This window comes from Elaeis guineensis, chromosome 8 (genome assembly GCF_000442705.2).
Source record: "Elaeis guineensis isolate ETL-2024a chromosome 8, EG11, whole genome shotgun sequence".
NCBI lineage: Eukaryota > Viridiplantae > Streptophyta > Magnoliopsida > Arecales > Arecaceae > Elaeis > Elaeis guineensis.
In genome coordinates this window covers 7670607-7696665 of record NC_026000.2, presented here as the reverse complement: position 1 = coordinate 7696665, position 26059 = coordinate 7670607, and the positions used below count along the sequence as shown (strand labels likewise).

At 39.0% G+C, this 26059-nt stretch overlaps 1 protein-coding gene across 1 annotated transcript; it reads right to left on the bottom strand.

The window, feature by feature from the left end:
* Window positions 1-19155: 19155 nt before the first annotated feature.
* LOC105050594 (3-hydroxy-3-methylglutaryl-coenzyme A reductase 3) lies at window positions 19156-23886 on the bottom strand. Its single transcript, XM_073242905.1, has 4 exons — window positions 22785-23886; window positions 21775-21956; window positions 20661-21007; window positions 19156-19643 (listed from the first exon to the last, which is right to left on the bottom strand). The coding sequence occupies exons 1-4, from the start codon at window positions 23750-23752 to the stop codon at window positions 19401-19403; spliced, it is 1740 nt and encodes a 579-aa protein (XP_073099006.1). The 5' UTR covers window positions 23753-23886; the 3' UTR covers window positions 19156-19400.
* Window positions 23887-26059: the final 2173 nt, after the last annotated feature.

Below are 26059 nucleotides of genomic sequence, written 5' to 3'. Positions count from 1 at the left end.
ACCAGCTGAAGAACGAGATTGAGAACTTGATAAGATGGGAATATCTTGAGAAGTACATGCAAGAGTGCCCGACACAGCTGCCCTTCGATCTACCTCATCCGAAACCCGAAGAGCAGACTCACATCCAACCAACGGCAAGCATGATCAACATGGTCTCGACGGGACCGTGACCCCGGGGGGTAGATGATCATGGAAGCACTTCCAAGCGCCAGCGTGCCGACAATGACATCATCTTTACTGAAGCAGATCTGAGAGGAGTCCAAACTCCTCACAATGATGCTATAGTCATGTCAATGATAATTGTCAGTTATGATGTAAAGAGATATCTTGTTGATAATGAAAGTTTCGCTGATGTAATTTTATATGATTGTTTCTTCCACATGCAATGGATTTCTGCTAAACTTCTCAGATCTGTCAATGTTCCTCTAGTCGGGTCTACAGGTGACTCGATCAAAGTGGAGGGCGAGATCGAACTCTCCGTCACGATCGAGCAACCACCTCGGCTATCAACCGTTCACCTCAATTTTCTCATAGTTCGGATCCCATCTATCTACAACATCATCTTGGGGCGGTCCAAATAGAATGCGTTCTGAGCAGTCATCTCAACTTATCACCTGCTCGTATACTTTCTGACAAAGAACGGATTCGATGAGATGTGAGGAGATCAACAGTTCGTCCGACAATGCTACTTAACCATGATCAGTGAAAAAAGACCAACTATAACTCTTTTCATCGACAATAGACTAGATCAAAGAGAAATTAAAAGCTGAGGAGAGCTCACAGAAGAGCTCATCTCAGTTTCCTTATTCGATGGAGACCCAGCTAAAACCATTCAAATCGGATCCTCACTGAGCAAGCAATTGCAAGAGGAGCTGATTGGTTTTCTAAGGAGAAATACCGATGTTTTTGTCTGGTCTGCCTCCAACATGCCGGATATTTCGCCAGAAATTATTGTCCACCAACTAAAGGTTGATCCCAACCACAAGTCGGTGAGACAAAAGAAAAGAACTTTGCTCCAAAATGACAGAAAGCCATTAATGAAGAGGACTAGATCAAAGAGAAATTAAAAGCCGAGGAGAGCTCACAGAAGAGCTCATCTCAGTTTCCTTATTCGATGGAGACCCAGCTAAAACCATTCAAATCGGATCCTCACTGAGCAAGCAATTGCAAGAGGAGCTGATTGGTTTTCTAAGGAGAAATACCGATGTTTTTGTCTGGTCTGCCTCCAACATGCTGGATATTTTGTCAGAAATTATTGTCCACCAACTAAAGGTTGATCCCAACCACAAGTCGGTGAGACAAAAGAAAAGAACTTTGCTCCAAAATGACAGAAAGCCATTAATGAAGAGGTTGACAAGCTATTGGCAGCTGACTTCATCCGTGAGATTACCTATTTGGATTGGCTCGCGAATATGGTTATGGTTAAAAAAGCAAATGATAAATGATGTATCTGTATCGACTACACCGATTTGAACAAAGTTTGTCCCAAGGATAGCTTTCCTCTCCTCCGAATAGATCAGCTAGTTGATGCGATAGCTGGACATCAGCTACTCAGCTTTATGGATGCCTTCTCCAGCTTCAATCAGATTTGGATGGCATCTAAAGATGAGGAGAAGATGGCATTTATCACCGAGAAAGATTTATACCACTACAAAATCATGTTCTTTGACCTCAAAAATATTGGAGCAACATATCAGAGACTAGTCAATAAAGTCTTCAAAGATCAAATCAGGCATAATATGGAGGTTTACATCGACGACATGCTCGTGAAAAGCACTGAAGTTGCCCTCCACATCATCGATCTGGCTGAGACTTTCATGTCCTAAGGAAGCATCGGATGAAGCTAAATCTGATTAAGTGCACCTTTGATGTCACATCAAAAAAAAATTTTAATTTTATGGTGATAAAGAGAGGCATCGAGGCCAATCCCGAGAAGATTAGGACGGTTCTCAATATGCAACCTCTTAATTCTTGAAATGACATTTATAGATTGGTGGGGCAAATTGCGTCCTTAAGTCGGTTTATCTCTAAGCCTGTAGAACAGTGCCTCTCTTTCTTTAAAATTCTCAGACAAATGAAAGACTTCATCTGGATGGAGGAGTGTCAAAAATTCTTCATCGAGTAGAAGCAATATCTTAGCTCTTCTCCACTCTTGACAAAGCCCAGCACCGATGATGAATTACTCATATATGTGGCGACCACTTCTAAAGCCATCAGCTCGGTGCTGGTCCGAGAAGAAGACAAAGTGTAAAGGCCCATCTACTATATAAGCCGGATGCTGCGTGATGCTGAAATAAGGTATTCGAGGATTAAGAAGGTCGTCTTTGCGATTGTGACTACTATTCGACAGTTACGGTAAGACTTCCAGGCCCATTCGATAAAAGTCCTTACCGACCTTCTCTTAAGGTCTATACTTCACAGATCGGATACCTCAGGGAGAATGACAAAGTGGATGATCGAGCTCACCGAGTTTGACCTTTCTTTTATCCCAAGAACATCAATAAAATCTCAGATTCTCATCGATTTCATCATCAAATGTACCCTGACAAACAATGATCAAGTCGAAGGCAACTCCACAGAAAGTACTCAAGAGTCTGTCTGAATTTTGCACATTGATGGAGCTTCAAATGCTCAAGGGTGCAATGCGGACCTGATCTAGACTAATATTGACGAGATGGTGATCGAGTATGCTCTTCGATTCAGCTTTAAGACTTCAAACAACCAAGCAGAGTATGAGGCCCTAATAGCCAGACTCAAGATTGCTAAGGATCTCGGTGTCAAATGCCTACGGGTATTCACCAATTCGTAACTCATCGTCGGACAGTCCCGTGGAGAATATGCAGCCCAAAATCTTGTTCTCTCTAGATATCTATAAAGGCTTAAGTTCCTACAATCATACTTTGATTACTTCAAAATTTCTCACATCCCTCGCTCTAAGAATGTCTGAGCTAACTCCCTGTCCCATCTCGCCACCTTTAGCTGCGAGGACCTTGAAAAAATCTTCATTGAGCATCTCGAGAGCTCGAGCATTGACTCAGAAGAAGAAATCCATCAAATTGAAGTCGGACAAGAGATGAGTTAGATTGATCCATTCATCAATTTTTTGATAGATGGGGCCTTGTCGATTGATCCTGTCGTGGCGTGCCGAGTAAAAAGGTTGGCAACTCGGTACGTGATCCTTGACAATCAACTTTACAAAAGATCAAGATTTTTACCCCTGCTCAAGTATCTCCGACCTTTCGAGGCCGACTATACTCTTCGGGAGGTGCACGAAGGTATTTGCAGCAGCCACTTAGGGGGTAAGTCGCTATCCTACAAAATCCTCCGGCAACGATATTACTGACCAACTATGCAGAAAGATACATATGATCTGGTACAGAAGTATGACCAATGTCAAATGTTTGTCAATATTCAGAGATTTCCATCCAGCCATCTTACAGCCATCTCGGCACCCTGGCCATTTGATCAATGGGGTATGGACCTACTCGATCCATTTTTGCCTACCAATGGATAAAAAAAATTCTTCATAGTGGCCATCGACTATTTTACTAAGTGGGTCGAAGCTGAACCATTGACATAGATAACAGAATAGAAAACTATCAGCTTTCTTTGAAAATCCATCATCTGCCAATTCGGTCTGCCCCGGACAATCATCACCGACAATGGCCGACAATTCAACAATGTCAAATTCAAAAAATTTTATGCAAAATATCATATTATCCACACGCTCACTTCAGTCAGACATCCCCAATCCAATGGAGAAATTGAGGTGACCAATAAGATGATTCTTGAAGACCTAAAGACGAGAATCGATCAAGCTAAAGGAAGCTGGGTCGATGAGCTTCACAGTGTCCTATGGTCCTACCGAATAACTTCTAAGATCCCAATCGGAGAAACTCCATTCAAGTTGGCATTTGAAATCGAAGCCATGATTCCAATTGAAATCGACCTACCTTCAACTCGAGTGGAGCACTACGACGAATCTACCAACATGGACAAGGGATGAACAGACTTGGATTTACTCAAAGAAACTCGAAAAAAAGCTCGACTAAGAATAGTCTCCTACCAATAAAGAATAGCGCGATATTACAACTCCCGAGTCAAGTCAAAGATCTTCCAAGTAGGAGACTTAGTCCTGAGGGGAGAAAAATTTTCAAACCCACTGAGCAAAAAAAAATTATCTTCAAATTAGGAAGGTCTCTATAGAGTCTCAGCAAGCTTACGACCAGAGGCATATAAAATCAAAAACCTCGATGGCAACGAGATCCCTCGAACTTGGAACGTCAAAAATCTACGAATGCATTATCAATAAGAATACCTTCAAGGGTCTTTCTTCTTGCATGTTATGTGCCTAACAACTCAAATTCTCGACAAACTACATTACAACCACTCCCTCGTCGGTTTGTACCCGATGAAGTGCTAGTCTGCTCAAACCCTACTAATGAAGTCGGGAGTGGGTCTGTTCTTAATAATGGGTGGGTCCCTCAATCACAGGCATGCCTGTCAAAAGCTACAGCATCAGATTGAATGCGAGATCTAGGTGAAATCATTGCATTGATCGGCTAAGTTTCGATTATCGAAGCCGTGCAGTCTGACAACTGCCACCATACTTGCAACGGCCTAAGGGTTGCATGCATAAGAGGTGCAGTTTGTCATACGACCCGACGAAAATATATTACGCTATGTCGGCTCAATACTGACTAGCTAAAGATCTACAGATCCTGAACAAAAATTGCCTACGAGTTTTCTATTTAACAGGATAATCTACGGTGAATGGTTTACAATTACAACTTCACTCTGGCCAAGTTCGCCTGCGAAAGTTGATTACATGACTTAAATAAATTTCTCAAATTTGACTAGTCCAGCTACAGTCCACTCGTTAGCTACTTCCTACAAACTTTCTCATTTTATTATCGACTTCGTAAGTTAGTCAATTTTATGGGAATGCTACAACCTATTCGGATCGCTGCTTTCTACGGATTATTCTACCAACTTAGTTACTTAGTCAAATTAATAGAAAGTTTGTCGAGAAAATAAAACGAGAAATACATCCGAACAAAAGAGGTCAGACCATTTATAGAGAAAGTTTTCATGAGCTCGATTAGGGATGATCCACTTCGGCCTCTGCATCCTCGTCGTCCGATTCCTTGTCGGGCTGAGCAGCTCAAGTCCACCTTGGGCATAAGTTGGTGAACTTGCTTCTTACATTCCATGAACCCAAGTTGGAATGCATCCGCACCGGCATCAGCAAGCTCATCTTCATACTCTTTTGACTTGCGAAACTAGGCCAGTGTGCGGGAAGCAACTTCCTGGGCCCGAGTTTCTGCCGACGTCAATTCTTTTTGGAGTTCGGCAGTGATCTTCTTGGCTTCCTCGACAACATTCTTAGCTTCCTCGATAGTCTTTTCCACTTTTAGTACTCTCTCTTTCTTCTCGATGAGGGCACTCTCGGCCAACTCTATCTCTTTTTGGTAATTGGCCTTCAGCTTCTCAAACTTCTCCCTATCGCTCTGCTGCTGGGCTGCCCAATTGGCCAACTCAGCCTCCAATAGAGAGATTTTCTCTATGCTCTTCCTTTCTCGCTCCTTGATAGCTTGGAGGAGCTCGTCGGATACTTCGACCCATGTATGAGTAGTCTGGGCCTGGTCCTCTAACTTGTGGTTGATCTGGGCAAACTTGATCAACCCTTCTGACAAAATTGTAATGTCGTGGATCATTTGCAATACCAAAAAAAAAAAAAAGCTAAGTCACCTACTCAGCTAAGAAAGAAAAAGATCGAATAAAATAAGTCCGAATACTTACCCCGATCAATGACATGTAGGCGCCTGACTGAATCTCCGAGATCGGGCGCGCTTTCCTGACTTCCTAGTCTGTGGGAAGTATCACCATCTTCGCTAACTCCCCGACGAATAGGCGATCCTGAAGCACCTGATCGGTCATCTTGAAGTGCATCCCAATCACTATGGTCGGCTCTCCTGAAGGCAGGTCCAGATTGTAGTCCGCGATAAAGCTGGGGGAGATCGGTGTCTTACCCTTGTTGGCAGCTTCTTGACTAGTTGCCCGACTCCCTCCGGACCTAACTGAGATCGAAAGAGCTTGTACTACTATGGCTGACTTCACTGAAGCTTCGACGACCACTACGTCATCCTCGGCCAAGGGAGAGAACGTGACTGTCATGACCTCAATAGAGGGTGGCAGAGGCGAGCGCACCATCGACGCTCGAGGTGGCGATGATGGCTACGTGCTTCTCGACACCCGAGCCAGAGACCGCTCTCTCGGCTTCTTCAATGGCTGAGATGGGCCTCCGAGCCCAGATGCTATCTTATTCTTCTTCTTTCGGACCGCCTCCTTCAACAATCCCACTGTAACCCGTATGCCTGCATGAATGCAACAAAAAGGAGAAGGCAGTTAGCCAACGAATAAAGTAAAAAGTACAAAAAGAGTCTACAGAGAAAAAAACTATCAAGATGGCTGGTCGGACTAATTCCGACATCATAGAGGGACTGCTCTTTGAGCAGCTCCTAATGCGCAAGATCTGGACTTCAAAAAGTTTCTCGTGCGCCTCTCGATCCTCATTCAGGACTGTGTCGTTCTTATTATGGAAAGGTTTAAGGTTGTCCAAGTCCAATCAAACCCCCATGGGTGGTTGGCGGTAATATAGAAAAATTTATCCTTCCACCCAATAAATAGAAGAAGGGAGTTTCTTGAAGATTTGTTGTCGGGGCTAAGGACAGAAAAACCACCACCTCCGTTCTTGAGGATGTTTCTTCAGGATGAAGACGGCCCAAAACAAAGAGACTTGAGATTTGATGCGGAGAAGGTGACAAAGGACAACAAAACAAGAAAGAATACGAATAGAATTAGAGGCGAGTTGAGCAGGAACGACCTCATACAGGTCAAAAATGTTAGCAAAGAACTGATGAAGAGAGAATCGGAGTCCCGATCAAAAAAACTCCTTATAGATGGCAATATAGCCATCAAGAGGATGAACGATCCAACCTTCTTCGTCGGACGCCATCAACCGATACCGACTAGGGATATGATAATGTACCCCTAGTCGGTTGACTGCCGACTCAATCAGCTCGGACCTCTCCTCAAAAGATCCAAAAGTGTTCTCGGGGGTTGGCTGTTCATCCAACTCACTAGAGTCTGACTGATCCTCCCGAGAAAATGCCACGTCATGCTCATCCTAAGTAATCTCCTCGATCGCCCTCTAGATTGTCGGAGCTCGAGAACTCTGGCCATCGATTGGAGCCTCATCTTCGGACTCCCTACCATAAGAAGACATGAAAAAGACAGAAAAAGAAAAAATGAAGGTGAAAGAGGACCAAGGAGGAAGCCTCTAGAAAAATGGAAAAAACTGGCGATGGGGTCTGACGACGATGGAAGATCGACGTCGGAGAAGAAGACTCACCGGCAACTAGACTATCGATAGAGAAAAGGGACAGCATGGACTCGAGGTGGAGCAAAAAAAGTGAAGCCAGAAACGAGAGAAGATCAACCCCTATATATAGGTTCCTTCGACGGTCAGGATCGACGTCGAGTACCATGCCTAACCCAAAGATGATGACATATGGCGGTAATCTCAACCGATCCTCCCAATGTCCATTCAGCGCACCACCGTTCAGGTCTTGCCGAGTAGGCTCAATCCGCATGATCGTAGATCGAGCCAATGAGCGGCTGACATGCGGACGACTTAGGTATGCGTACTCATTATTTTCCTGCTAGCTGATCTCCTGTCATTTATATGGACGATCATCTCGAGCTCCGCAATATTTATTGCCGTACGATCTGTGAAAGGACAGCAACGTCGCATGAAAAGACATGACGATGGTTCACCCCACGAAGCATCGGTCAAGTTGTAGTCGACTAAAGTGACTCGTAACGGCCTGAGGACGAACTCCTCTCGTCCAACTAGTCGCTAAATCGGATTCGGAAGTTAGGAGGCAAGTGTTGGGGTAGCTTCCCATCACTTAGCCGATTACCCTGCCTACTCGTCTCTGAACCAACTAAGAAAACTGCACCGAGTAACCAACAATCAATCCGACTTAGATATACAAAGTTCCCCCCAACAGGACAGGGCAGCGACGAGCGTCGGGTGCCATCGCTGACATCCAGCCGACTGAAGGATGGCCGCCCCTGGTCGGTACTATCCCGACTAGTATACCTCTTATGATTGCTCGGTCTATAACCGACTTAATGGTCGGTTGACAAGCGACTATGTCAAACAAAGATAAGGCACCTCGACAATTTTATCCTGCCGACTCAGACAATATGAAACTCTATCGACTATGACTGTCATACGACTTGGAGAGGCCACGTCAAAGTTATGTCACTCAGACACCATACCCTGATTGGCTAGCTGCACGTCATTATAGGATACTACGATCTCATTAAATACATCTTAGGAGTCACTTATTACACCCCACGCTCTGTAGTGTCTGCCGTCGAGTGCGCACCGAACAAAAGAGCACGCTCGTCACCAACATTTAAAAATGCCCATGCGGCACCATGCGAGACTGTACGAGAGGACACGATCGACACAATCTCCTGTCCTCTCATCATTTATTTTGCTCCCTTTATAAATAGAGGTAAGCGGAGACCCTTCCAGATATGCACAAACATACCATCTCAAAATTCAGAAACTCTGTCACTCTTGAGCCATACATTGATTTGAGCATCGAAGGATCTTCACCGAACCAATCTCTGATAGAATTTATTTTACAGATCTTTCTTCCTTGACATCGAGCAGAGTCCGACATCACTTCACTGCAAACTCAATCATCGCCGTTTGTCTTGATCTTGATTGTATGCACTCTTTCCAATGATAATTCTTCATCCATCGACAATCTCACTGCCGAACGATAAGCACAGCTCCTAATCGACTCTTGATCGACTACCCACCAGAGGAGGCCGCAACAATTTATTTTCATTCCCTTTGCTAATTCCTTGTTCATGTCAAATACTTCGAAAGCACCTTTTAGATAAACTTCAGACCTTTGGCGGGAGTGAAGGAGGGTGCAGCTACATAGCCGCAGTACAGCTTGCCACTGTATGATTACTCGTTTCATATGCGAAGAAAAGTCAACCGAAATGTCCGTCTTCCGAAAATATATTTCATCACATATATACTCTACCTTTTGTTGCGATACCCCACAATCATAATCTCAAACTAGCAATCCAAACCCCACTAAATAAAATTCATATTAAAATAAAAATAAAATATAGATTCTCTGAAAATTATTAATAAATTGAGTACTTGTGCCCTTGATATATCAAACATAAGTAAGATTAGCAAGGGGGTGAACTAAGAATACAATAATAGCCTACTTTAGAGGTGATGCAACTTTAACATTCCCTTGAGACCTAATAATCTGCTTAAAGTAAGGTCAAGTGCACATCGATTTATAATAATGCATGGAGCGGCGCTATGTCCCATTTCGAGGGTGAACTCCATGTGCTTGCCATCGATGGAGTCTATCTTATTAATCCGGCAAAATCCCACATGTCGAGAACTTTATCAAGCTGACTTTAGCCAAACGCATGATTAATAAGGGGAATAAAGTTGATATTCAGATAAGTGGGATCAAATGGACTAGAGATGATTGCACCATGTTCCATTGCAAGTCTTTTTCTCTCTCTCTCTCTCTTTTTTCTTTTTTTTTTTTTTGAGATAAACATGGGAATGTGACCATCCCTAATCAAAATTGGCACCTCTTCACTGAACAAAAGGGTTTCAACAATCTGAATTGGCAATTTTCATCAAAAAAAAAAAAAATCTGAATTGGCCACTCCCTTGCATATCTTAATCCATGGTATTGCTTAATGCCTTTATCAAGTTCTTCTTATTGAAAAGAAAACCTTATTGTGTTCTTATTTTATCTCGTTTATCATTATACAATATATTTTTTTCAAGAAAAAACAAGTAATTAAAAATATCTTTTTAAATTTAGTGATGCTTGTAGTGTAATCAAGAACTGCATTTAGAGTGCAAATGCCCAAGACAGAGAGAAATGTTGTATTATCACCCAAGCAATTAACGAGGGAGACAAGCTCTCTGTTTTTTTTTTTTTTTTTTTTTTTTTTTTGGGTAAAAGACAAGCTTTCTTTTAATTAACGAGGGAGACAAAGTTATAGCTTTCTGCAAATGCCATTTTCGGCATGAACATGATGTCTGCTGTTAGCCATCTGATAGATGTTTCTGATCTCTTAAAAATAACAATACCTACAGCTGTGAAAGAGCTTCAAGCAGAAACCCAATTTATCAACCACCAAAGAAACCAATCCCATGTGTGGGTAATTTGGTACACTGGCATTTGAGGTTCTCAAGCTCGAGACCGATAGGTTACTGTAGCTTGAAGTGCTGGGATTGAAAATTTATATCCTATACTGTATATACTACGTAGCCATGCACACAATCAATCACAACCACTTATTTATGTAGATCGCATTTATCAAGAACTTATCTCGATGCACCGTTACAGAAATAAATGGTTGTGATTATGGATATGCACAGCCACAAGGTGCATACCATATAGGATATAATTTCTGACTAGAATTTATCAAAGTATCATGCAACATACAAACATAGCTTATAGGACCAGTGAGAATTGACTATTTGTTTATTTTTACTTTTTATAAACAATAGGGCCGTTCTATATTTCTTTAGCAACGTGGAGAACTAGTTTTTATGGCATTACCAAGTAATTAGAGGAAAGGTAGGTTCTATCTTTTAACTGAGAAATATTCTATTATTTTTACTAGCTTAATTTCTTAAATTCAAATCTCAACTATCTTGTGTGTTGCACCCATTTGCATTCCATTCGGTGTGGCAGGGAAAAGCAACCTTTTCATTTCCTCTTCTAAATTACCTGCACTCTATTTTTGTTCTGATGAAAATGTATAATTATACTTTGTGAAAATGATTATTTTCCTAGATAGCTTTTATGCAGGGCCTTCATAGCTCCCTTGTTAATGCATGCATGCACGAAGGAAAGGGGTGCTACTACAAACCTAAGACTCACCGGCTATCCTGCAAAATTGATATGCGAGGTGATTCAACATCAAAAATGATAAATTAAAAGTCTTAGTCTCGTTGATGATGTGAATTAAGTGATAACATAATTGTAGCCTTATTAGGGAGACTTTTAAACTTATATCGACATAGTGCTTCTCTTTCTTTTTTTTTGGACATTTCACTTTCATTTTTATAAATATTTTTTTTTTTTACTTTTTCTATTTTTTATCAGACCACAAGTTAATCAACAAGTCATGGACCCACTTGGCTCGGTACAACATGATTGAGTCATCTTTTCAGATTTTGAAACAATTTAAATTAGATTGCAATAAATTGATGCTAGATCGATTTCACAAGGGTTTCGGTCGTGTTTCACAGCTAATTCAATCTGTAGACCCATAAACGTCTAATGTTTCATCCATACATCATTTCTATCTGATATGCTTTCCTGTTTTTTTTTTTTCTTTTGCTCCTCATCTCTTTTTCTTGTACACAATTCCGCATCATCTCATCTTACATGTCTCTCTAAAGAGCAACGTCATAACACTATCCCCCATCTGCTCTTGCTTTAAGATTACACTATAAAATTCAACATCGGCAATTGTGATCGAAAGTAGCTATATTTTGATGTACCCAAAAAAGTAGTTATAATTTGATATAAGTAAGAATGAGCAACAAATTTTATCAGTCCTTACCATCTGAATGAATACTGAACTTGTATCAGAGATCTGCAGAAAGGGCAGCATCCATCCACGAGGGAATAGTTATTTGATGGAAAGGAATGCGGGACGGCTCTAGAGGGCCTAACTTTTTGTAGTGGGTGCGAGGCGCCCAGGAGACCCAACACCGCGTTGCCAACGCCGGTGCGGAGCCAGCCAGCCGAACTGTGTGTTTGGGAACACAAGAAATTCTTTATGCACCGCAAGCGATGCAGAAAATCTGATGTGAAGTATACCATCTTATACCATCAATTCATGTAATCATTATTTTTCAATATATATTTAATATCTATAATTTAATATTTTTATTTAAAATTTTGAATGACAAAAATATCTCTATCTTTTTGAAAATTTATGACATCTATATCCATATTATGATATCCTGCATCCAAAAAATAATAATTTTTATCCATAGATTATTATAATATAATGCAGGATATCATAATATGGATAAAATATTATAATTTTTTTCTAAAGAATAGTGGCATTTTTGTCATTCAAAATTTTTAATTGAAAAAGTAAAGCTATAGGCAGATGGTTGAACAAAAATATCCCTTCTATATTATAACGTCCTGGGCTATATTATGATATCTTAGACCATATTATGACATCCTGTATGCAGAAAGTCATAATTTGATGCAGAACGTTATAAGATACCATGAGATACCATAATTTCATGATCATATCATGACATCCTGCAGGTAGAAAGTCATAATATGGCCCATGAAATTATGACATTTCAAAGAATAAAGGGTATTTTCGTCATATAAAATTTTCAAATGAAAAGTAAAACTATAGATATTAAATATACGTTAGAAAATGATGGCTATATAGATCAATTACGTAAAAAAGTGTGCTTCATATCGAATTTTCTACACCGCCGGCGGTGCTCAAAAAAATTCTCTTGAGAACCGTTTGCCTAGGCCCAGGCCTGAGGGAAGCACGACCTACCAGCCCGCTGGCAGGCCCAAAGCCTGGACATTTCCTTGGGAGTGGTGTGATCTGGGTCAAAAGCAGCCCGCTGTGCTTCTTAAACAAATTCTCAAGGAATTTCTTTTTCTGTTAATTTTGCATTTCTAGTTGGTGATATGAATTATTGGTTTTGCAATAAAACACCACCACTAACACGGGAGGGGGAGGGAAGAAATGCTTGAGGCATTTTCAAAGAAAAAAGAGGCATTGTTATCATGAGATGAGAGGATCATTCAAGGAAATTTCTCTCAATAGAAACCCCATGTTTCATCATTCCATGTCTATGTATTTAAGGTAGGATGTCAATGGCCCCAAAAATGTGTCCAATTTTATGTTGTTCTGGGTCAGGTGGTCAGGCGACATCTATAGTTGATGGCTATTCTTGGTTGATTAAGTTCAGATAAGATTCCCAATTGATTGCACCATGGATATAGGGCACACTAACATGCTATCAAGGTAAGTAGTCATTTACTTGTATGACTTTTCTTTAAAACACAGCAGCAGCATTACGGCAATGAAAATTATAATATTTTATGGATAATATGTACATTCCTTATTTCATATGTAAGTTCCGGGAGTTTTGTATTCATCATAATGAAATGGCAGTGTGTAAATATTAACTAAAGTGGAGTTTTGAATGCCTAGCGACACCATGCATCCTATCCGCATTATATATCTTGTATGTATGTAGCAGGAAATTGTAATTGTCAAGTTTCTGATTCAACCGAGAGGAGGTGAAGATTGAAGGAAGTCAAGCAGAAGAGAGATCATAAATTTGGTATCTCAAGAATTCAAAGTATGATGTGTTAGATAAAACAGGATTTTTAGCTTCTGTTTTATAAATCACAAAACTAACATTATCTATCTTGAACCATTGCGATATGAAAAGTACACCAAGATTCCACCTTTATTTTGAACATTTTGTTTGGTTTGAATACGTTTGATCTTCTCTTTCCTTTATACTCCTTCTATTATATTTGTACTTATTGATGGGTATACAAATATAGGGAGAGGGACCAAGAGCCCTCTATATAGAGTGCTAAAATGACTTTTCCCATCAAGAGTCCTTGATGCCTGGCATTAATGAAGGCTCTTAATGACTTCTTCCAAGATTAGATGAATCCTTTAATATATATCCAAATTTTTATAATGAATCTCATATTTTTCCATGTACTTTGTATATGGGACATTGAATTTCATGAACTTTGATAATAATTAACATTTAATAGATAATAATTTCTATAATGAACTTTGATAAGTACATTCCTTTGGCCAATGTACAAAATTAATAGATTCATAATAACATTTAATTGGTTCATGACTTTGGTCATGAAGCCCTTTAGTTTCCCATATACATTCTTTAAAAAAATGTGCGTAAAAATTTGTTAAAACCTTTTAGTTTCCCATATTCATTCATAGAAACTAATTAAAGGAGAAGATATATGCACGAATGTGTTCAGAAAGTCCACTTAAGTCATTTATATTTTCCAACATGATGAGCCACCGTTTTAATAAAATGTCATCAACTGTATGTAGCTGGAAATTTTGCCATCTCTTTGTGCAGAATTTTCCATGCATCATAACCACGTTTGCAAAGAACTCCTATATGTTACCTTTCAAATATCTGTAAATTGTCAAGGGCCTGGGTATGATGTAATAGGGTCATGGTTCCAGACTTTACTTTGATAATATAGCAGCATTTGCTTGTTACCAAAAAAAAAAAAAAAAACAACTCCTAAGTGCTATTGCTGTCCAATAAAAAGGCAATCTACATTACAATTTGCTTCTACATTCAAAGGGACATGCTTGAGTGATCAGTTTATGAAACACAAATCATGAAACCATGCATTACATAAGCTTTCCATCCCCTCCATGGGTTCCAGATTTGCTTCATATAATTCTTTTTTTTTTTTTTTCCAGTGAATCCTACAAATTTCCCCCCAGCCTACACCATATCAGCAATTGCATGTCTGGGCCCGTAGACTAGTTTTGCAAGCAATGCTAGAATTGAAACCTGATGGAGAAGAATGTCTGGTCACAGAGAATTATATCACCCAATCATATCTATGCAACAATCAATCCTACATTATTCCAGTAATGCACATGGTTTCACTATCTTCCCCAAAGTTTTTAATGCATGGTTGGAATGTTGTTGGAGGTAGATGCATGTTAATTGTATCTTAAACCAATTAATACCCAAACCCATGTGATAAATATGGAAGATCTTGCAAACATTTCAAATAAATGGTGGCCAAGCATTTAACTCATGTGACAAATGTGGGATATGCAAAAGATTTGATAAGATCTTTGGATAGATATGATAAGGATATGTATAGATATGATATGATCTTGAAAGATCTTTGCAAGATATGATATGGATACAATATAAAAGCCACATTATATGGCATTTGAGGCAAGTGGAACCTAGATCTAAAAGGTGCATATTTGTTGGTTATCCTTCTAATGTAAATGGATACAGATTATGATGTCCTAATCCTAAGTCTCCAAAATTGATAATTAGCAAAGTTATTATATTTGATGAATCTGCTATGTTACACCCGAGAAAGGAGATTCTGTTTCTTCTAATATAGGTGTTGAGAGTTCTTCTAAGCTGGTGGAGTTTGAGGTGAAGAATATAACCCCTCCCCAAAGCCCAGTTCAGATGCCTGCCTCTACTGAAGTAAAGGAAACACCATATGTTGAGGAGGAAAAATATTTCATTGCCAAAAATAAGCCATCAAGAAAGAAGATGAAACCCGTAAGATTTGAAGATTATGTCTCATTTGTGTTAGCTGTGGCAGAAGAGATAAATGCTGTTAATGAGCCTTCAACATATTTAGAGATTGTCTCCTGTATTAATTCAGGCAAGTGGTTAGTGGCTATGCAGGAAGAGGTGAAGTCTTTTCAGAAGAACAAAGTTTGGAAATTGATCAAACCGCCTAAAGACAAAAAAATTATTAGTTGCAAATGGGTCTTCAAGAAGAAAAGAGGCACTCACGGTATTAAAGATATTAGATATAAGGCACAATTGGTTGTTAAGGACTATAGTCAGGTTCGTGGAATTGACTTTAATGATGTTTTCTTATCTATAATTAAACATAGCTTTATTCGTGTCTTGCTTGCATTAGTTACTATACATGATCTAGAATTAGAGCAACTAGATGTTAAAACTACATTCTTGCATGGTGAATTTGAAAAGAAAATTTACATGCAACAATCTAAGGGTTTTAAAATTAAAGATAAAGAAGACCATGTTTGTTTGTTGAAGAAATTATTATATGGTTTAAAACAGCCCCCTAGACAGTGGTATAAGTGGTTTGATTCTTTCATGATTAGACATGACTATTCTAGGAGCCAATATGATAGCTGTGTTAGTTTCAGAAAACTTGATGATAGCTCATTCATTTATTTATTGCTTTATGTTGATGATATGCTTATTACTGTTAAAGACATCTGAAATTAACATGTTGAAATCAGAGTTGAGTGGTGAATTTGAAATGAAAGATTTGAGAGTAGCTAAAAAAAATTTGGGTATAGAGATTCAGAGAGATAGAATTGTAAGTAAATTGTATCTAACTTAAAAGAGTTTTATTGAGAAAATTTTAAAGCATTTTGGCATGAAAAATATCAAACCTGTATGCTTGCTACTCATTTTAGACTTTCAGCTGCATTGTCACCATAATCAAATAAAGAAATTTGATATATATCATATGTTCCCTATTCTAATGCAGTTGGTAGTATCATGTATGCTATAGTTTGTACTCGTCCTGATATTTCACATGCAGTTAGTGTTGTCAGTAGATATATGTCCAATCTAGAAAAAGAACACTGACAGCTAGTGAAATGGATTTTGAAATATTTGCACGGTACTACTAATGCATGTTTGGAATTTGGAAGGACGAAAGATGATATACTTGGTTATGTTGACTCTGATTATGCAAGTGATCTTGATAAAAGGAGATCCATTACGGGATATGTATTTATCCTCAGTGATTGTGCTATCAGTTGAAAAGCTACTTTACAGTCTACAGTTGTATTATATACTACTGAAGCAGAGTATATAGCAGTAACTGAAGCTATAAAGGAAGCTATTTGGTTAAAAGATTTATTTAGTGAACTTAGCTTCAATCAACAACTGTCGTCCATTATGATAGTCAAAGTGCTATCCATTCTACAAAGGATAAGATGTTTTATAAAAGGATGAAGCACATTGATGTGAAGTACTATTTTGTCTGTGATATTATTTCTGAAGGAAAAATTATTGTGAAAAAAATTGGTACTACAGATAATCCAATCGATATGATGACTAAATCTCTCATGATGAACAAGTTCAGGCATTACTTAGACTTGGTTAATATTTGTCAAAGTTGAGATTTACCTTTGGGGCATTTTAAAGAAGATGATTGAAGAATTTTTCAATGACAATTAATCAATTCAAGTCAAGATGGAGATTTGTTAATTGTATCTTGAATCAATTAATACCCAAACCCATATAATAAATATGGAAGATCTTGTAAAGATTTCAAATGAATGGTGGCCAAGCATTTAACCCATGTGACAAATGTGGGATATGCAAAAGATTTGATAAGATCCTTGGATAGATATGATAAGGATATGCATAGATATGATATGATCTTAAAAGATCCTTGTAAGATAAGATATGGATGCTATATAAAGGCCACATTGTGTGATATTTGAGGCAAGCAAGCAAAATGAGTATGAGCTTGTAAAAGCAAGTAAGATTTGGATGTATTTGGATAAAGGATTTGAGAGAATTTTGAGTATTTTGTAATATCTCCATTTTGTAAAAATTTCTTTGATCATCTTCGCCCGTGGACATAAGCTTAAAAGCTGAACCACGTAAATTCTTATGTCTCATTATTTCTCTATCTTTTTTTTGTTGTCCATTAATTTATTTCATTTTCACGCCTAAACAAGATCCGGATCCAGGGTTATTCCCAACAATGCATTAAACATTTCTCTTATTTTACCGGAGTATGACATTGTAGCAAATTTAAGCATTCCATCCGTTGTCCTATTCTTTAAGTATTACTTCCATGAGTTTACTTTCTGGCAAAAAAAAAAAAAAAGAAAAAAAAAAAGAAAAGAATGATGCGCACACTTAGGCTCCCCAATTCCATGAATAGGAAAATGTTATAAATATTCTAAAGAGGATACTAGATAGAAACATGGCAGGAGTCTTCACTAGGATATGATGTCTCCAGCTGCCAAAGTACCCAGCAAAAGCTAAGAAAAGGAGGGAGAGAGAGAGAGAGAGAGAGAGGCTGCAGGCCGAAACGAACCACCCATAGCGTTCTCAAGGATTCGTATGGAGTTTGGTGCGTGTAGATGGGGTGAGAGGCACATGGTTTGGTGCTTTGTAGCACATGGAAAGGACCCGCTGCTCATCTGTCTGTTTTGGATGGGACTCCTGACAGAGCAGCGCGCAGAACCCCAAATGAAGTCTACAAACCAATAGCATTATCAACTAATTTACCATGACAGCCTTAACTATTTGATTCACATTCTCTTTTCAATAGATCCTAAGACATTGTTCCATTAATCCTCGTGTGGCATTTGCTGAACCAAATCAGATCACCAAGATGATTTTAGATGATGATCCTGATCTTAGGATAATCTGATCCTCCATGATTTAAGATCATCATGTTGGCATGCTATATTCGGATGATTAAACATCCTGCACCCATCCTTCAGTATGTGCAGTAGATAAGTCATTAAATCTTAGATCATTGCAAACTTGCTGAAGTACAACATTATCTTCCATGCCACATTTTTTAACTTATGAGGTCGGATCCTTTTCCAACATGATACCACACTGTTGTTGCCCAGAACAGGAAAGAGCTTGCTCATACAAGTGACACAACAAATTAATGAGTTAGAAATGTAGGAAGAATAAAAACAAAAGGAGCACTCCTGATTTAGATCGCAACCTTCCCATCATCATGCTTGACATCACTGCTTTTACCAGTAATCATGCAATTGAGCATACCACACAACCACCACATGTACAAGAAACTTGTGACTCAGGTGTCTGTTCATCACTAGAAATTAAAAACAACATGAATAATTTTTCTTCCATAATAGTTACTCAGTTCAGAATGGTGAAATTAGAATCTCTACTTATAATAACATAGCATGCCATTCCAAGAAGTAAAAAGAATGTAGCAAATGACATATCAATTGTAAAAATACTAAAAAATTTAATCCCAAGAAACAGAAAGGGACCAGGTAACACATGTAACACAACAAATTCTTTCTAGGCTTGCCAAGGAGAAATCGAGCAGGACATGATGACAACAAGGATACTGAATAGCGCAGAACATCAAGGGAGATCAGACAACTCTTCTGCTGAAAGGTGACAAGGAAAATCTCAAGAACTGCCCCCCCCCCCCCCCCCCCCCCCCAAAAAAAAAAAAAGAAAAGAAAAGAAAGAAAAAAAAAAACTTTGCTATCGAGAGAGTCTTACAGGTTACAAAAGGTAAAAGCCAGATATCGAGGAAAGGAACATTACTGCTACACTGGATTTCTACCTTCTGACTTGCTGACAGGCTGTCTACTTACATTTTCTGAATCAACATCATTCTTTGGGAATTTTATTACACATCTTTTTCTTTCTCTTTCCTTGGGGATTTGGCTGGGGCTTTTGCAATATCTATCCAGAAGAATCTTCATTAGGAGGCAGCCTTGGAGACATCTTTGCTGGATCTGTTATACTTCATGTGGCTCTTCACAAGCTGCCCAGCTGCAAGAGCTGACATGAGAGAGAGCTCTCCTGCTAACACCGCACCAGCGACAATGGTGGCCAGAAGCCTAGCATTTGCCCCAGGGGATTCCAAGCTTGCACCCTTCACACCAAGTAGGTCCAAACAGGCTGCCTGAGAGGGCAGCTGGGTCCCACCTCCAACTGTGCCCACCTGCATGTAAACAAAAATTATAACATCTTTAAGCATCCAAAGGACATGCAGCACATTTGAAACATTAACAAAATATAAATTTTATTCATTTTTCTCGGGACTCAGGAGACATTTTATCATTTGAAGAACATGTTGAGGATCAGAGCAACGACCACAAATCACCACATGAAAGATTTTGCTTCATCCATGAAAAGGACAGCTAGCTCTCAGCTTGTACAGTGGTCCTTGTGGAGATCAGTTAATAAAGTAGTATAGATGTTGAACAGATTTATAGGACAACTATTAGACTCAAAGTAGAGAAATCCAAATTTGATGAGCTCTACATTTCTTGCTGCATGATAAAGGAAGCAGCAGGTGGTGCTCTGGTCCTTGTGGAGATCAGTTAATAAAGTAGTATAGATGTTGAACAGATTTATAGGACAACTATTAGACTCAAAGTAGAGAAATCCAAATTTGATGAGCTCTACATTTCTTGCTGCATGATAAAGGAAGCAGCAGGTGGTGCTCTCAGATCACTCAACCTAACACCTCATATCTTTTGAGGACCATAGCTCATATGGGGAAAGAGATATAGCAGAGGGAAAAGGAAAAAAAAACTACATGCACAAACTACCATGCAGCAGATACTGCTCCACCCATCTAATCTCTTAAGTTTTTGTTGCGATAGGTAGAAAGTAATTCCCAGGGATAATTCAAACCACTATCCGCACGAAATTTAGAGAGAGAGAGAGAGAGAGAGGACAGGGAGAGATTGTTGATAATTCGAAGAAACAAAGCAACACAGGTTACAGCAAGAAATAGTTGGAATTAAATTCTCCTGCAGGATGAAATAAGGTATTGTGAACATCGAAGAAATCAGAGATTCAAAGAGATATGTGAGACCCATTTGACCACATGCTTTATAACGAAGAAACTATATCAAACACATCAACCATTCAAAGCCAAATGCCACGAAATTGGATAGGGTGTCATCATTAGGATAAGAAATGGGTCGGTGATAAAAGAAATCAAAATTACCTCTATAGATGGCATGGTCACAGAGATGTGGAGATCTTTCCCATCATTCACAGCCTCCATCATGGTGATGCAGTGTGAGCTCTCAACATTTTGTGCTGGATCTTGGCCAGTGGCAATGAAGATGGCAGTCACAATGTTGCTGGCATGAGCATTGAACCCCCCCATGGCCCCAGCCACAGCAGACCCAGCAAGGTTCTTAAGCATGTTGAGCTCCACAAGTGCTGGTACGGTGGTCTTCAGTATCTTCTCCACAACCTCCGCCTTGATGGTTGCCTCACAAACAACTGATTTGCCTCTCCCCTCAATCCAATTCACAGCAGCTGCCTTCTTGTCCGAACAGAAATTGCCTGACCATTGCAAAACGACAAAAGGAAGTTCAATAACAATGGAGAGACGATATTGACAATTTCCACAATTACACGGATGCCTTCCCTATAGTGCTCATAAGAATCCTTTTATTTTTTTTGGTATTTCATGAATTTATTGGCATATGAGAATGATTGGCTAAGCTGTGGACTAAACCATGTGAATGACATCAAATTGAGATCTCATAAAATGCATGGAGCTAATGCAACCTTAATCAGCAACAAATGGAACATTAATTTCAAGATTTACATCTGAATCCAACTGTAACAAGCCGAATTAAATGCTCATTCATGACAAGGCGATCATATATCCACTTGACATCAGTAATATGCAGTAAATCATAGAAGAGAAACAAGTAGGAAGTGGAAATGGAACAGGGCATCACATAGGCATTTAACCATATTAATGCATATATAGGATCTTTTACCAGATGCAGAAGGAAATTTGTTACTTAAATCACCAACTTTATAGTGTATCCTATATATGAGAATCAGAGCAAATAAAACTCACACATATATTGTCTCATGACTATAATAAGAGATCCAGGGTCTGCATTTGAAAGAAGCCAAGGTTTGAAGCATCATAATAAGGAAAAATAACTGTTGATTGTGATTTTTCCAGTGAAGTCATGATGATATATCTAGTTTTCTTATTTGATCTTCATTCTAGAAGGAAAAAATAAATAAATTGGGAAAAACAGTGTAGGCAGGCAAATTAGTTCAAAATTATCCAGGAAAGTGAACCTAACCAGAGATGCTGATCACATCCATGTCTGGGAAATCATTTTGCAGACAGTCCAACACATTTTGCACCCCTTTCGAAACCATGTTCATCCCCATTGCATCTCCAGTGCTGCAACGAAATCTCATGTAGAGATTCTTCCCTGCAAGCGAGCATTGGATTTCTTGGAGCCTAGCAAATCTGCTGGACCTGCAGAACACGACGGGGAAAAAGGTTAAAAAGACAAAAGTTAACCTCTGGGAAATGTTAATGATGAAAGATAAGCAAACCCAACCCCCACCCCAAAAGAACAAAGATCAAAATATGCTAAAATAACACTCATCTATTCATCCTTTAGAACAGATCCAAAAATGAACCAAAGAAAAAATATTGCAGATTTTCCTGGTCGTCAATAAATCCATCGCGGAACTCATCTCCACTTAATGAACAGTCCACTATTGCAAAAAATAGGTGAGATCATCCATTTCTTAAGATCAGAATGGGAGCAAAAGCAGCGACTTGGAATATCTTTTTGAAACCATAAAGGTGAATGTTAACATCGGAACCCAGTAACCAGAATAACAGAACGAATATACAAAACAAAACCATAAGGGAACTTTTTAAGCAGAGTTATATTATTAACCAAAGGAAAAACATTTTTTTCCAACGAAAAGCAACAAAATTTTCGTTAGACGGAAAAACACAAAAAGAAATATCCCACACGAGCCCATCATCAAACACAATACCGAAAATTTTAAAAACGATATGAGGGCATTGCTACAATCCTAAGAAGTGCAGCCAATACGAAAAGCCAAATTCAATAGACCACTAAGAATTAACATAAGGGTAAAAAGGTGGGTAAAAAATCCATTCTTTTGCCATTAAAATAAAGAAAAGTTGAATATAACGTAAACAGTGTGAATTAACACGAAAGCAGAAGAAAAATGATTAAAATCAGATTTTTAGCCGTCTAAGAAGAACAGAAAACAGTAAAAAGTAAAAGAAGAAAGGGAAAAGAAAGCAAGGAAAGCTCGGTACCTATTGAACACCACGGCAAGCGTCTCGAAGTTGTTGGGATCCTCCAAGAAGAACTTGAGCTCGGCGGCCCTCCTGGCGGTCGCAAACCTCACGGCCGGCGCCCTCGTCATCCCGTCCCTCAGCACGACGCTCGAAGCCCCACCGGACTCCCCGATGGCCTTGCACCCACGGTTGGTGCTCGCCACGAGGCACCCCTCTGTGGTGGCCATGGGCAAGAAATACTCCCTCCCGTCGAGCACCAGGGGACCGGCGATCCCCACCGGCAGCTGCACATACCCCACCGGCATCTCGCAGCACTGCCCCAGAATCGAGGCGTAGTCGAACCCGTCAAGCGGGAGCCCCTCCATGGCCCTCCCGCTGGTCCGCCTCAGCGCCTCCCGCCGGATACCAGCGGCCCTCCGACAGTCTCCGAGCTTCGATTCCAGGGCGTAGGACTGCATCTTCCCGGCGACCACGGCGCGGACGATCTCCTCATCGTCATCATTAGAAATAGCCCGCATTTTCTCCGGGTCGTCGCCGTCAGCGAGGAGGGGGCAAGGGGCGGCAGCGGCGGGGGCGGGGGAGGGGGAGGGGGAGGCGAGGAGGAAGTTGTCGTCCTCGTCCGGGGAGAAGATGAAGGATTGGACGTTGGCGATGCCGAGGAATGAGATGAGGTAGATGAGGGAGGCGACGAGGCCGACAATGGCGGAGAGCTCGGAGAGGTTGAGGACGTGGAGCGGGGTGGAGGACCGGATCTTCTCGCGCCACCGGCACATCAGGAAATAGATGGAGGCCATGAACAGGACAGAGAAGAACTTGTCGGTATGCCGGATGGGGATGGGATTGGAGAGGGCGTCGGAAGCTTGGACGACGGCGGATGAGGGGTGAGAACCCGGAGGCTTCCCCGCCCCGGGCGAGGTGCGGCGGGGTTTCCCCGCTGCCGGTGAGGGGTGGGGGGGCTTCGAAGGGAGTCTCCGGCGGAGGTCCATTGCGGTCGGGCCGAAGGGGGGAGATCGAGAGAGTTCGGAGACCCTTTCCTCCTTCGAACGCGGCACACCGGAGATGTCGGGCGCGCTCGTTTCGTTTGTAAAGGCCGGCTCCTGCTTCACTTGCGGTGAAACAACATAAATACCCTGTAACCCAAAAAAACACAACATAAATACTTTCTCTTTTTTTCTCCCTCATTATATTTATTATTTATCATCCAAGGATGCGATGTAAGTCGCGCCGGATCAGGTCCTGATCCATTTGGGACGTGGGAAAACCTTTGCGTACAGCGTTTGGTGCAGAAAAATATATCATCTTATCTAATGGACTGTGCAGTTATTATTTTTTAATATATATTTAATATATATAATTTTATTTTTTATTTAAAATTTTAAATAATAAAAATATTTATTTTTAAAAAAAATTATAATATATTATAATTAAATTTTATAAATTTTTAAATAATAAAAATATTTCTCTTTCCACGTGATATTATGTTGTTAAATTACGATATTCTGTATAGAAATATAATTTGATCGTTAGATATTATAATATATCACGGAATGTAGTAAATTTTTAAAAAATATATATATTTATTATTTAAAATTTTAAATAAAAAATATAATTATTAACATTAAATATATATTAAAAAATAATAATTATATAATCTAATAAAATAAAATGATATATTTTTTTATATTTTTTTTGAAATACTAACTCAACTCAAATCATTAATCCAAATCACCTTCTCTCTTAAATGATTGAAGTCTATATTTATGTTACGATCTAAAATAAGATTTCTTGCGGGACATGGTCCGAAGAATTTTTCCCCCTTTGCGGTCCAGGGGAGGGGGTGGATGGACAAAAAATTAAAAAGATTGGTTGCATTAATTAGTTATTTTGCCGTAATAATGGTAATAATAGGACGTATTAACTAGTTGTAAAAGGATGTATTGCTATTAACTAGTTGCTATATCTATTTTACCAAAAAAAAAACTGGTTGCTATTGGATATATTGGCTTTGGGCTTATCTTTGAGAAAAAGGCAGAGAATACACTGATTGCCATCCAAATAACGAACCGGATAAACATGGGCTTGGCTCCATCTGATTTTTTTTATCAATAAAGTGATTGGTATGCATTAACATCTTGTAAGTGAATTGCGCGATTCTCTGATGGCCAAACTCTTCTGACTGAAGGAAATTCCGAAAGTGGGTATTGAATTTTGCAACTTTAAATATAAAAGACTGATTTATCTCAAGTTTTTTTTTCCCCTCTCTATCTATGCAACATGACAATAAAATTATGTGAAAAAAAAATCTTTTTTAATAAATATGGAAGCAAATGTATGTCATTTTATATTTAGACACATTGAAATACAATGATAGAGCTTGCAACGTTCCTTTTACGTGCATAGATATCAAATTGGAGTTGTATGTTAAAATAATCTTATCTATGATAAAGTTAAATGCCAAAAAAAGAGTATTGTGTTCCTTGATTTGATCGTATGTTGATAGTTTCTATGGGCACTACATTTTGGTTTTAAATTTTAAGGATTATTTATATAACTTTTGTATAGATTTTTAGATGCAAAGAAAAATGTTTACTAATAAATTGAAAATGATGGGTATTCAATTTTCTCAATTAATATTAGTGTTGCAGATGTAGATGGAAAAAAGAAAGATGGTTGGTTGTGCTTGCAATCTAATTTAAAACTAGTATACAATCCAATCCGATGCACGGGATGTGATTTTTTTTTAAAAAATATTTTATTTTATTTATTTATTTTATTATATTTATTCTATATGTATTTCAAAAAGAGTTAAAATAATAGAAGAAAATTATACTTTGTGCATAGCATGGATTATAAACTAGCTTCATCTTTTTTTCTAAATTAGGGTTCCCTCACCCTTACTTCTCTTACAAACCTTCATTTTGTTGCAAATGGCGGATGTTATTTTTAATTATTATTTATTTAAAAAATTTTAGTAGTTTCATATATTATCATTCGAAAGTTGGAGAGATACTCAAACTCAACTAATTTGTGTTAGACTTATTCAGGTTCGTATGTGTCTGTTTTTTTTATTTATCTTTTTTCTAAAAAAAGTGTATCCATGATAGTCAATTTATTTGGTTAGTCACCGTACATATCCAATTTTTTTGTATCAAATTAATCTAAATATTTAAAATTTATTTGTTAGAATTTGATGCCTTGAGATTCAGCCCACATTGAGCCTACAGAGAGGTTCACGGTGAAAAACGAAATCCAACGAGACCAAAATTATCCCAAACGGAGCTCAGATGGAGGAG

Coding starts and splice junctions, on each gene's coding strand:
- LOC105050594 (XM_073242905.1), bottom strand. CDS start 23,752: ATGGACCTCCGCCGGAGACTCCCTTCGAAGCCCCCCCACCCCTCACCG. Junction 21,957..22,784: donor CTTGCCGTGGTGTTCAATAG/GTACCGAGCTTT, acceptor CGTGTTCTGCAG/GTCCAGCAGATTTGCTAGGC. Junction 21,008..21,774: donor GGATGTGATCAGCATCTCTG/GTTAGGTTCACT, acceptor TGCAATGGTCAG/GCAATTTCTGTTCGGACAAG.